Here is an 11797-nt window from a genome sequence, read left to right on the forward strand (position 1 = left end):
GCGAGGTTTCCCTGCTGGGGGCTGCAGCAGGGCTGGTGAAGGTGAGAGGCCGGGAACTGTGAAACGGGGGGACCTGGGCTTCTTCCTGATGCCCTCCAGAGAGCGGAGGTAAACCCAAACAAACCTTCCCTTGCTGAACAATGTGCGCATCAAAACCAGTCACTTAATGAGGGAAGAAAGCAGCTTTCTTTTCTGCTGATTTTGCTATTCACCTTTAAAGAGTTGTGCCCCGATGTGCCGAGCTGCGCTGACAGTGTCTCTGTAAACCAGGGTTTGTTCCGACTGATAAAAGCCTGAGGCTGTCTCAGCTCTTCCCCTGTTAAATGTTGTACTACGCCATAATTCGAGCTGTTTCTTGTACAGAAGTACAAGTCCTTGAGGCAGATAAAGGCATTAGCTCATTTTTTTTGAAACCTCATTTAAATGTCCAAGCGGGTTCCTGCAGTATGGTTTTTCACCAGGAGAGATGCTAAGTTACAAATCCCATACCCTCAGTATCAATAATGGCTTTGATTGTCCCACAGAGCTTGAAAGGCTGTTCATTTAATGCGGAGGATCTAGTATGCTAAAAACATGTCTGATGGCTTTAAAAGTGTTTGGTCCACCTTTTTTTTTTTGACTTTTTCCACCCATTTACCCCCTCGGTTACAGTCACTTTGTCTTGAGGGAGAGCCTGTGGCTAGGGCACGAGAATAGCCTCAGGAAGAGATGGCAGCCGTTGGTGCTCAGTAATGCAGGTTTTGAAAACACGAGTAAGAGAAGAAATTCCAAAGTCCGGTGAATTCCTGAAATCCTTCAGCAGGTGACAGGTTTTGGGGACGAAGGTTGAACAAGCATTCCCCGGGGTGGGTGCGTGCTGCGGAGCGAGGCAGCTGCCTCTCACGAGATACCTGCCAGCGTCTGCACGTGGATAAGGTGGCTCCTGATATGTTACAGAGCAAAGCAAAGGGAATTCTGCGATTATAAGAATATTCATGGCAATTAAGCTCTACCAATTTGCAGCTGATGGGAGCAAAGGGGAAAGAGAGAGAGGTATTCTGTGGCTTGGGGCAGGTTGGTGAGCGGCTCTGACGCACCGGCAAGCCATTAATTGATAGTGTGGCTCATCTGGGCCAGACAAAGGTTTGGGATGAATATAAATAGTAAGAGTGGCTTTGTGCCAGGGATAAAATAGCTGTTGCCCGCAGCGCACAGGAGCTGCGTGCTCAGCCTGCGTCGCGGGGAGAGGCCGGCTGGCCTGCGGCGAGCGCGGCGCTGGAAGGAGCGCGGCAGCCACGCAGCGGCACTGTGCGCCCGGCCAGGAGCGAGCTGCCTCACGTCGGCTCCCCAATCAGTCGTATTGCTGCAGTCCAGAAGGACAAGGCTGTTTCAGGTCCTGTATCACCTGGAAATAATATTTTTTCAATTAAATATTTAGATAGCAGTGCAAGAACCGCTTCAGAAGTTATCAGACCCACTGGAAGCGGCAGCGCACGCAGCGATGCTGCTTAGCTTGCTTGGATGCCGCTGACTGCAAATGCACTGACTTTTTGACCGGTGCTTGTGGGGACCAGGGGTAGGGCTGGTTCTGGTTTGCTTGGCTTTGTAAAGTCAAGGTTGTGCTTATAGGCACAAAACCAGCCTGCTGAGGCTATTCAGCTCTTATCTGGGGGAGCTAATTCAGGCTTACTTGCTGTTTAAACCTCTAGGACCTCTGGTTTAATGAGGTATACGTATCTGGCAGAGGTTTGGCAGCCACAGCCAGCTCTGACCCCGTTCCCTCTGCTCCCTGGACTCATGCACACGAGCGGCCCGGCTGCAACGGCTGCGCTGCCCGTGCCCCGCTGCTCCTCGCTGGCAGCGACTCCCGCCGGGATTGCAGGGCACGCCTGAGCCTGCTCTCCTCCTGTGCCGGAGACTCGCAGCAGGGCAGAAACCTCTGTCTTCCTCCTGGCTCGTGCTCCCCGGCTGCTGGAGGAAACGCATCTGCCAACACGGGCAGAGCATCGCTGTCACCCTGCGTGCAGACAGGTCCCTGGGTTGCAACAGCGCCTGTCCTACAGCCTGGAAGCTCCCAGGTAGCAAACAGCCGGAGCCTGGCACAGGGCCCTGTAAGGGAGGAATGACAAAAATAGCTTTAGCTCCCGTCAGCCGGAGGCCCTGGGAGCAGGCTGGGGCTTGCAGCACAGCTATTTTAGCACTGAGCTGAGAACGTAGCCCTTCGTTGGGAAAATGGGGTGGGAAAGAAAAGGGGCACTCAGGACCGGGAGGAAGGGGTGCCCCTCTGCGGGGCATCAGGCCGCGCTGTGAGCCGTCATCGGGCAGCTCCCGCCATGGCGCTTAGCCGGATGCTAAACAAACAGCGCAATATTTCATGGCGTGGAGACAGCAGGTACCACGCTAAATGGGACGTGCTGATCTCCCAGCTGCTGCCTCAGTGCATTTACACGCTGTTTTCTTTTTTCTTTATTTTTGGTAATGACTAATGAGGACTGCCTGGGGGTCTTATCCCCCTTCGCCAACTCGTGTCAGCCAGTCAGGTCCCTCCGAGAAGCACACGCCAGCTGTCAGCTCATTTAGGAGGGGAGGAGAGCAAACATTGGCCACGGTTCCCCCACCCTGCCCCTTGGGTTTTCGGTTGGGACTGGCAGATGTAAGGCAGGGGAGCAGGCTGGTGGGGAGGGCTGCTGCAGGTTATTTGCACATCAAAAGCAGCTTTGCCTCCGACCCTCTATCACCCTGCAAGCAAGAGGTGGCTCGATTTAATTGCTCTTTCAAAGGCAGCCCTGGTCTTGCCTCTGCTGAGATTTTAGGTCTGACTCTGCCCACCCCCCCCCATGGCCAGAAACTGGTGCACTGGCACTGGGGTGTTAAAAGAAGATGCAAATCAGCTTTTCTCTGTCTTGAAGCTTATTTGCATTTGCTGATTAGTTCAACAACTAATTCAAACTCCTTCTGTTTGAGGACGGTTGGCGCTCGGGCAGCTGGAGCAGAGCTAACCCAAAGCTAACACAAAGCAGGGAACCCCAGTGACTGGGGGGGAGATGCAGGAGCTGGGCTGCTTCTCCAGTTTTGCCCCCCAACGCCCGAGCCAGCCGTCCCCCTCACGCCCTGACGCTTCCTCAGCCCGGGAGCCATGGCACAGACTGATGCCATCCCGTTCATGTTCAACCTGCCACCGAGGAAGCTTCGGGTATCATGAGGGAACGGCTTTGCCCTGGTATTGTGCCTCCTCTTGGGCATGAAGCAGCGGGGTTGCAGCAGGGACCGGGCTGCCCTGGCCATGGCTGTCCTCCAGTGCTCAGCTTTCCTTGTCATCCCACAGCATCCTAAGGCTGGAGCTGTGCTTCTGTTTGTGCAACAGCCCTGCAAGGGCCAGGCGGTGCCCGCTACCTGATTTCTGCCGCCTGAGGCAGAGGATGCTCTGAGCCCTACCTGCAGGGAGGACACAGCTTTTTCTCATCATTAGGGTTTTGGTGGAAAAGGGGTGGGACTCTCACCTGCTTTAATGGAAGAAGCAGCCTGGGGTCCCTAGGGCTGGGCAGTTGGCTTCCCAGTGTCCTGGGCATTGCCAAGAAGCTGTCCTTGCAGTCTGTGTGCCCTGAGGGATGCTGCGCTTGCTCCCGGACCTGCCCTGACTCCTGCTCAGCCCCGGTGAGTCTCTGCTTTGCTGCGCTGCAGCATCTGCAATTTGGTTGTGACCTCTGTGGGACAGGGATGTCCCCTGGGATAACCTGGGATAACAGCCGGCTCGGGGGTCTCCTCCTCGCTGCTCCCCTGACCCAGATACATGGACAAGCCTGGGAAGGACTCGGCCGAGCCGGCAGCACCCTGCAGCCAGGGCAGGCGATGGTCGAAGGTGATTTGTAACAGAAGGTGCCGCTCAGGAGAAAGAGAGCCCTTGCACGTGGTTTTCTATCTCCTTCCTCCTCAGCAGTTTTCAAAGGCTCTAAAAATAAACTTCCCTCATGCCTCGGGCAGCGTGAGCAAAGCCAAGGTTTCCCTGGAAAGCGTCGGCGGGAGCTGGGTGCTGGTGCCAGGTGCCCTTTTGGGGGGCACAGAGCAGCTTGTGTGTGGCTTGGGCCCCCCACCCGCGCTGTGGTGGGCTGAGTGCCTCGTGGGAACAGCCAGATGAGTCAGGATTAATAGTGTTTTCTGCAATTTGAGTGTTTCCCCCCATTTTCTGCCCCCCCCTTTACCTCCCCCTGCGCTGTTTAAACCTGTGAAACCGCCAGATCCGTGCAGTGCAAATAGGCTCCGAGTCGATTGGGTTTGGAGGAAAACAGCTTAAATAGTCAAAACATGTCCTCGGTTTTGCCGAGGCGTTTCCACTGTATCTCTACCTCTGTAATTGTTTTCTCCGGCTCTGCCGGCCAGGAGGGTGGACCTGCCCGCTCCGGGGACGGTGGGTCGGGGACCGCCAGGGCTGGGGGCTTTGGGCTGCCTGGGGTCGGGATGAAAATCGTCCTCACCTGCAGAGCAGGAGGGCAAAGCCCGTCGGGTGCGGGCTGGGAGAGGGGCCAGGCAGATCATCTCCTCCTCTCCGATACCCCCGAGTTCGCCGGAGGCAGGTTGCCGGTTTTCCATGCATGGGTTATCCCAGCTGCACAGCGGAGATAACGCTGCTCGCCCACGCAGCAAAGCGCTCGCAGTGCTGGAAACAAACAGGGCCAGGTGGAAGGATGTCCCCAAAGGGGACCTTGGTGTGCCACGATAAATGGTTGGTGGCTTGCGGGGCTGACGTGAGGGGCACGGTGAAGCACTGTCCTGCATTGCTGCTCACTGGCAATGAAAACCCTCCGAACGCTGCCAAGCCAGACAGAGAAGCTAAATAAGTTTTTAAAAATTTATTTATAAATAAAAACATAAAATTACCAGTAGTTTACATCAGTCACCAGAAATAACATCAAAAAAAACCTGCAGAAAAATAATTATATGTACAGGCTGAGGCCGGCCAGCCGCGGAGCGGGCAGGGCGGCCGTGGCTCACACCGGGAGCGACACACCTGCAATGCGGACGGTCACACACAGCGTTGTGCAAAGGCAGCACGTCGATGCCTCCGGGCAATCACATCATACAGCGCTGGCTGGGGAGGACACGGGGCTGGGGCGATGGGGACCTGGGCCGATGCCACCGAGGCCGGCAGGAGCAGGAACAGGGCTGGGCAGGCGGGCGTGGGCATTGCTGGGACGGGGGCTGCGGGATGGGGCAGCCGGGGAGGGCTCTGCTCCCCTCGGCACCCCGCGAGCGTTTGGCACTGGAAAGCTCCTGGTCGCCGTGCTCTGGCTCCGACGCGGGGTGCGGAGGGCGTGCAGAGCCCTCGGTGCAGGGCTATGGCTTGGATGATGCAGAAAATCCCTTCTGGCCTCGTGAGCCAGAGCAGAGCCGAGCGCCCTCCTTCGTCCCCTGGTCTTCTCTCCAACACATCCTTCAGCAGGTCTGGGCAAAGGCTGGCTGATCCCGTGTGGCCCTGACCTACAGCCACAGGGCTGGAACTGGGATTGGAAGTTGGCTTTTCTCCAGTGGATCACGGCTGAGGATCGGCTTGTGCTGTGTGCCGGTGCCGGGACCAGCTGGGATGCCGCGGGGCGGCACGTGGTGGGGGTGCTCGGGGGCAGGTGCAGAAGGCACAGACTGGTTTCCATGTGTTGCCTTTACAGGCTGGCTGGAGCAGGGTGAGGGATGCTAAATTTTGCTGCTTGCGCACAGCTTTGAGCCCTTGGCCGAATTTGCGGTGTGGGATCGTGCAAGACCCCCCCGCAACCCTGGGACGGGGCTGGTGCCCAGCTCGCTAATGGGTAAACAAACATATTGCAGTAAAAATACCATTGCACTAGCACAAAGTGGTCCCGGCTGGAGACCTCCACCCTGGCAAGCTGGATGCTGGCTGATTCCCTCCCAGCCCGTGCCAAGCCACGGGGGGACAGGAGAGTCACTGCTGGTGACGTGCAGTGGAGCCTTGTTATCCGCTTGCCGGCAGCAGGAGGAAATTTTAAGAGCGAGGGTAGAAAACAAAATAAAAGTGGTTGGTTTGGTTTTTTTTTTTTTTCCAACCAGCTACTGTTGATGGGATCCCGTGGACTTAAGGGCACGGGAGGAGATAAGGCAGCCAGGGTTCCCGGGAGGGACGGTCGCAGCGAGCAAGTGAGGGCGCGTGGGGTCGTGGGGCAAACACAACTGATTCCTCGATTCCTCGGGTCAGACTGTGGCTTGGAAACTTCTGTTAATTCTTAAATCCCGTGGCCTGTCGGGCAGCTGGAGAAAAGGGATGTCGAGCCCTTGTCTGTCGGAGCGGGGAACACTGGGCTCGCCACGGCTACGCAGGTCCAGGGAGGAGGGATGTGCCGGTGCGGCTGTGGCCAAGGGATGGGACGGGACGGGACGGGACGGGACGGGTGCGGGGTGGGCTGTGCTCGTTAGTGAAAGGTGATTTTGGTGGGGGTGTTGGCTGTAACGAGGTGGGGTGTGTGCAGGTAGGGTCCTTCCTGAGGCACTACAGCAGCCGAAGGACGGGAGAAGTGGATGTGCAGGAGGCGGCTCCTTGGTCCTACGGCACCCTGGAGATCAGCACCGACCGGAGGACGGTTAAGGAGGTGTGAGAGCAGCACGGAGCTGCTGCGGCCGATTCCTCTCAAAGGGCTGTGGTGTCGTGGGATCCCTCCGAGCCTGGAGCAGAGCATCCCTGGGAGTTTTGCATCATCTCATTACCCAACAGGAGATTATTTGCTGAAGTCCTGTTCCCTGACCGCCCCCATCACCGGCTTCTCAGTCCTACAAGGGGGCAGAAAGGATGCTGCTGAGGCAGCAGCCGGGGGCGAGGGGGAGCTGCTGGCACGTCACCATTGGCACGAGTTGCTTGTTCACCTCTGTAACACGACAGGCAGTGGAGGGCATCGCCACGGTGCGACGCGGGGAGGGGAGAAGGGCTGGTGAGCTGGCCAGGCCACCAGCTCTGCTAATAAATACATGGCTCATCTGAACTGTACAAGACGCGGGCTGAGCTGCGAGGCAGCGCTTCTTGCCTGGAAGAGACGCCCGGTCCCGAGCTGCAAGGAGGAGAAGGCAGACCTGGCTCAGATCTCGGTGGCGATGATGTCCTCGTAGGGGACGTCGGCGCCGGGTATGTCCAGCTCGATGGGCTCCTTGCCATCTTCCCCTGCGGCGAGCTGCTGGAGCATCTTCTCCAGGTTCTGGTTCCTCTTGTACATGTGCAGGTAGCTCTGCTGCAGCTGCTTCTGGTAGTGAATCACCTTCTCCTTCTCCTCCTTCCATGTCTGCCGCTCGTGCTGGAAGCCGGAGGTCATCTGCTCGTTGTTGTCCCGTTCAGCCTTCAGCTCTGCCCTCAGCCTCTCCACCTCTCCCTGCAGTGCTTGAGCATCATCCACCACGGCGCAGGGCCTGGCCACCTCCCGGGCTTCGCTCAGCTGCTCCCTGAGGACGGCAAGCTCCGTCCGCAGGTCCACGATCTCCTGCTCCAGCAGGTTCACCTTCTCTCTCAGCAGCTCAGACTCGTTCTTCTTGCGCTGGAGCTCATTCTCACACACCTCCAGCTCCATGGCTTTGGTGCGCAGGGAGCCCTCCAGGTCCTGGGTCTTCATCTCCAGCCCTTCCATCTTCACCCTTACCTCCTTCAGCTGGGCCTTCAGGCTGAGGATCTCGGTGGTCTTGGTGTTGAGCTCCGTCTGGGACTCCTTCAGCTGCTGCTTCAGGAGGGAGATCTCCCCTGACTTCTGGCACACCTGCGGGGATGGATGCAGCACCCGAGTTAGGGCTGTGCCTTGGAGAAAGCCCGCAGCGCCCGCGGTACCCCATGCAAGCCATGCTGGGCACAGCTGGCATTCGGCATGCAGAGACCCTGACCGTGAAACCCCATCCAGGGAGACGTCCCGGCACAGAAGGCGATGCCCCAGCTCTCAGGGGGGCTGGAGGGGCCCCCATGTTCCCCATGCACCAACACCCCAGCCGACACGGAGGGCTGCTTGTGAACATCCATGCGGATTTAAGGAGCTGAGACACCTCAGCTGAGGTGTGGAAAAGGATGGTGTCGAGAAGTGCTCAAGTCTCCACACCCCATCCAACATGTTTGCCGAAACCACCGCTGACGGCTCATGCGGTCAGTTAAACTTGCTGAGCTTGTTTCACAAGCAGACACCCAACTGCATCCTACACCCTGCAAAATCACAGCTGGGAGCAAAGCATGTAAATCCCACTGGAGCATCCCGCCGGAGCCTAAAGCATGGCTGGTACAGCTGCTCCTGGAGACAGCTTTTGGGGGTTCAGCATCCAGCTGCTCTTGCTGGGACCCTGCAGTGGGAATTTCCGTAGGGCTTGCGAACAGCCTGGAAAGGTTGCTTGAAAATGCAAATAAACTAGAGATACTGAAAGTGGTATGAGAAATCCTTGCATGCGAGGGAGCGAAGGTGAGCACCACACCCCTCGAAGCACGCCGGGCAACACCTATGCTTCTCCCTGTACAGCCCCAGTGAAATGCTACCGGTGTAGGTTATTTAGGCGGGTGAGCAGGATCACTTCTGAATTTTCAGCAGTTTAACGGTCTGCGTTCAGCGATACCCAATCAGTGAGAAAATTAAGCTTAAGCAGAGAGTAGAAGGTTTTACTGCTCTCTAATAAATGACCATGGCAAGTCCCAGCAGTTCCTATTTACACGTGGGAAGGCAGCTTTACTGCTCCTTTGGGGCAGGCAGCCTGAAAAACCCTGCGCTGGAGGTTGGAAATGCGAAGTTATTTTAATGACTGTTTTTTTTATGCAGTAGTTGTTTCCTTACATGATGTGAAGTGCTGAGGGGTTAAGAGGGGCAGTGAGTCACTCAATAATAACTTGCACAGCCTCTACGTGACAGACTAGGGCTCTCCTCGGCTTTAATATCTATCTCCTACAGCCTGGGCTTAGTGCGTGCACCATCTGCTCTGCTCAAACCCTCTGTGGTGCTGCTGGATGCAGGTATAGAAATGAAGAGGTACACGGTTTATTGCTGGTGCTGGAGCTATCACCTTCCATGCACATGCTTTGCTTTCAGCATTGGCAGCTCGAGATACCGCTCGGTGCTCCAGTGCCACTTACCTCCCACTGGGTCTCCTCCAGCGCTGGGGCGAAGCTGGTCTTCTCCTTCTCGTAGGACCTCAGCTTGGTCTCCAGCAGGTTTTGCTCTTTCATGAGGTTCTCCAGCTCCTCCCGGAGCTGCTTCTTCTCCTGCTGCAGCTGGAACACCTGGAGGTGAAGGACCTGCTGCGTCCGCTGGGTTTTCTGCGAGGTTTGCTTGAGTTTGCTGTTGCACTTCTGCTTGAGGCCCTCCAGCTCTTCCTTGCAGCGCCGCTGCTTCTCTTCATAAGCCTGGCAGGAGCTGACTTCCTTCTCCTCGAAGCTTGACTGAAGCTCCTGCAGCTCCCCCTCCCTCTCTAGCAGCTTCTGCTCCAGCTCCTGGATGGTGGACTCATCCGTGGAGATGGGCGAACGGATGCAAGTGGTCTTCTCGGCGGCATGGTGGTGGGGGGCTTTGCCAGGGTTGAGGATCTTGTTACCCCCGTCAGAGAAGGACATGGCCTTGAGGCTCATCATGTTGCTGTCCTGGATGATGGCGCACTGCAAGATGTTGTGGGCTGAGCCCCCGAAGCGGCTGATGGGTCCCATGGGCGTGACGAGGGGGTCGAGCTGGTAGCTGCTGCTGGTGCTGTGGGTGGGGAGGCTGGACATGGAGTTCCTGCCGGAGTCGGACAGACCCCCGGAGCACAGCACCGGCTTCAGCTCCTGCTCCTTGGCTTTGTCCGGGGGGTGCAGCTGCTGGGAGAGGTGACCCGCATTCTCCGGGGAGGAGTGGAGGATGGTGCTGGACCGAGGCAGCACAGGTTTGAAGGCAGTCGGTCGCACAGCCGGCTTCTCCGTGCCCTGGGGAGAAGAGCAGAGCCCGTCAGCACAGACTGACACCATCTCTTTTCCCCCATCCCTTTTGCCCCCAAGCATGAGACCCCCACGGCAGGGACGACGAGGATGCTGATGGCTAAAACTGCCTCTGCTGGGAGGCAAACGGCATGTTTGGAAATGAAAGGATACAGATCATATTGCTGATCCAAATTCCCAAAAGCAGAGGGTGGCAGGGTGCCCTCAGCACCTCCCCACTGCCCCTTTCCTGGACCAGGACCAGGACAACCCTGCGGTGCGACCTGCACCCACTTCAAGGGCAGATGCAGTCTGGTGGGACACCCCCCCACTCCTGGGGCCACCGCGTCCCCTACTAACCGCTTCCAGCTGACTGGGGAAGGGCATCAGCTTCTGCGGCGTGGGCGTCCCGAAGTCCATGCTGCTTGTCCCGGCTTGGCTGCCCAGCTCCCCGCCAGCAAGCGAGGTATAGTCCGCTCGGTGGGAGCCGTGTGCTTTCTGGCTGACCTTGATGTAAAAGAAGTCCTCATTCTTGCTGCTTTTGGAGCTGGACTTGTGGCTGGAGTCCTGGGAGAAGCCAAAGCGGAGCAGCCCGTCCGAGTACCTGTTGAGCTTTTTCAGGTGGGATGACTTGCGGAGCTTGTACTGGGAGGCTCGGCAGTGCTTGCTGTGGAAGCTGTGGCCGGAGATGAGGCTACTGACGCTGCCCATGCTGCTCCCGGGCGGGGGGCATGCAGCGGGGGGAGCGGAGCCTGGCTGAACGGTGCGGCGCGGGGTCTGGGCAGCGGGTAGAGATGGCCGCTGCTGCAATCATAGCAAAGACCTCACTGCGCCCAGGAGCTGCGAGCCTGGGGGAGGCAAAGAGAGCGGGGTGAGGAAAAGCGGTTTGGGAGGCAGGTGCAATGCTGCGCTCGTGGTCTGGGCATCGGCAGGAGTGGGGTGGTTTCTGACGACGTGAGTGCGTAAACACAGGCCTTGCAGGCACATTTGGATACAAGCTGGCGTTGGCATGTGAAAGGGCTTGTGCAAAGTGGGGGTGTGCACCTTGGCGTGCACGTTTCCCCGTGTGTGTGTCGAGGGATGGGTCAGTGTGTGTCAGGCTGAGGGTGCGTGTGCAGATGAGCCGGTCGGTCCTTGGGTGCGTGCAAAGGGAGAGGGATGCTTGCCGAGGCTGGTACCCTGCTGCCAGCCCAGGGCTGCTCCTCCCCGTCCCTCCGCAGAAGCCCCATGTGAAGGACGGTGGCAGATGAGGAAGGCAGGGAGGTGCAGGGCTTTTTCCTGCGCTTGGGGATGGCTCCAGGAGCCTCCCATGACTGGGAGCCACCCTGCGTCCCCCAGGCTGGCTGGCACCGGCCGCGGCACGGCTCCCGGCCAGCGGGGCACATCCTGCCCCACGCCTGGGGGCCAGTCGGGAGCTGCTGGGTACGGTGCACCCAGATGCGGCCAGGAGCATTATGAAACACAGGAGTCCCTAAAAATAAGGAGAGGAGGAAAAGGGATTTGTAGAGATTTTTAGGTGCCTAATAGGCATGAATTTCAACAGGCGCCCGTGCCTCCTGCTTGTGCCATGCAGCGTGGATCCCATCTCCTGACAGCCGCGCTCCATGCTGTGAGATGCAGTCACAACCTCTCCTGCATCAGCCTGTCGCTCCCTGATTTCTCTCCCATTTTCAGTGCTCCTCTTAACCTACCTGAAAAGGGATGCTGTGAGGCTTAATTACGCTTAATGTCTGTGCAGCACTTAAGAAGACAAGAGGCGTTATGTGTGTGCTAAGTATTGTGATTATGGTTCAGAGGTATGCGGGGCTGTGCATTAATTCTCTTTGCTATGGGGAGGAAAAAAAAAAAAAAAGAAAAAAATCCTGGCTCCTGGTGGCCTCTGCAATGCTTGGCTCCCAGTGTCAGGGCTATAATGGAGATGCA

The 11797-nt window shown here is 57.6% G+C and overlaps 1 protein-coding gene across 1 annotated transcript; it reads right to left on the bottom strand.

Annotated features, from left to right (window-relative positions):
* Nucleotides 1-7052: 7052 nt before the first annotated feature.
* LOC309602027 (leucine zipper putative tumor suppressor 1-like) lies at nt 7053-10585 on the bottom strand (the record flags this gene model as incomplete). Its single annotated transcript, XM_082335312.1, has 3 exons — nt 7053-7718; nt 9062-9883; nt 10235-10585. The coding sequence occupies 3 exons, from the start codon at nt 10583-10585 to the stop codon at nt 7053-7055; spliced, it is 1839 nt and encodes a 612-aa protein (XP_082191438.1).
* Nucleotides 10586-11797: the final 1212 nt, after the last annotated feature.

The sequence above is a fragment of the Platalea leucorodia genome (assembly GCF_965183815.1).
Source record: "Platalea leucorodia genome assembly, chromosome: W".
Classification (NCBI taxonomy): domain Eukaryota; kingdom Metazoa; phylum Chordata; class Aves; order Pelecaniformes; family Threskiornithidae; genus Platalea; species Platalea leucorodia.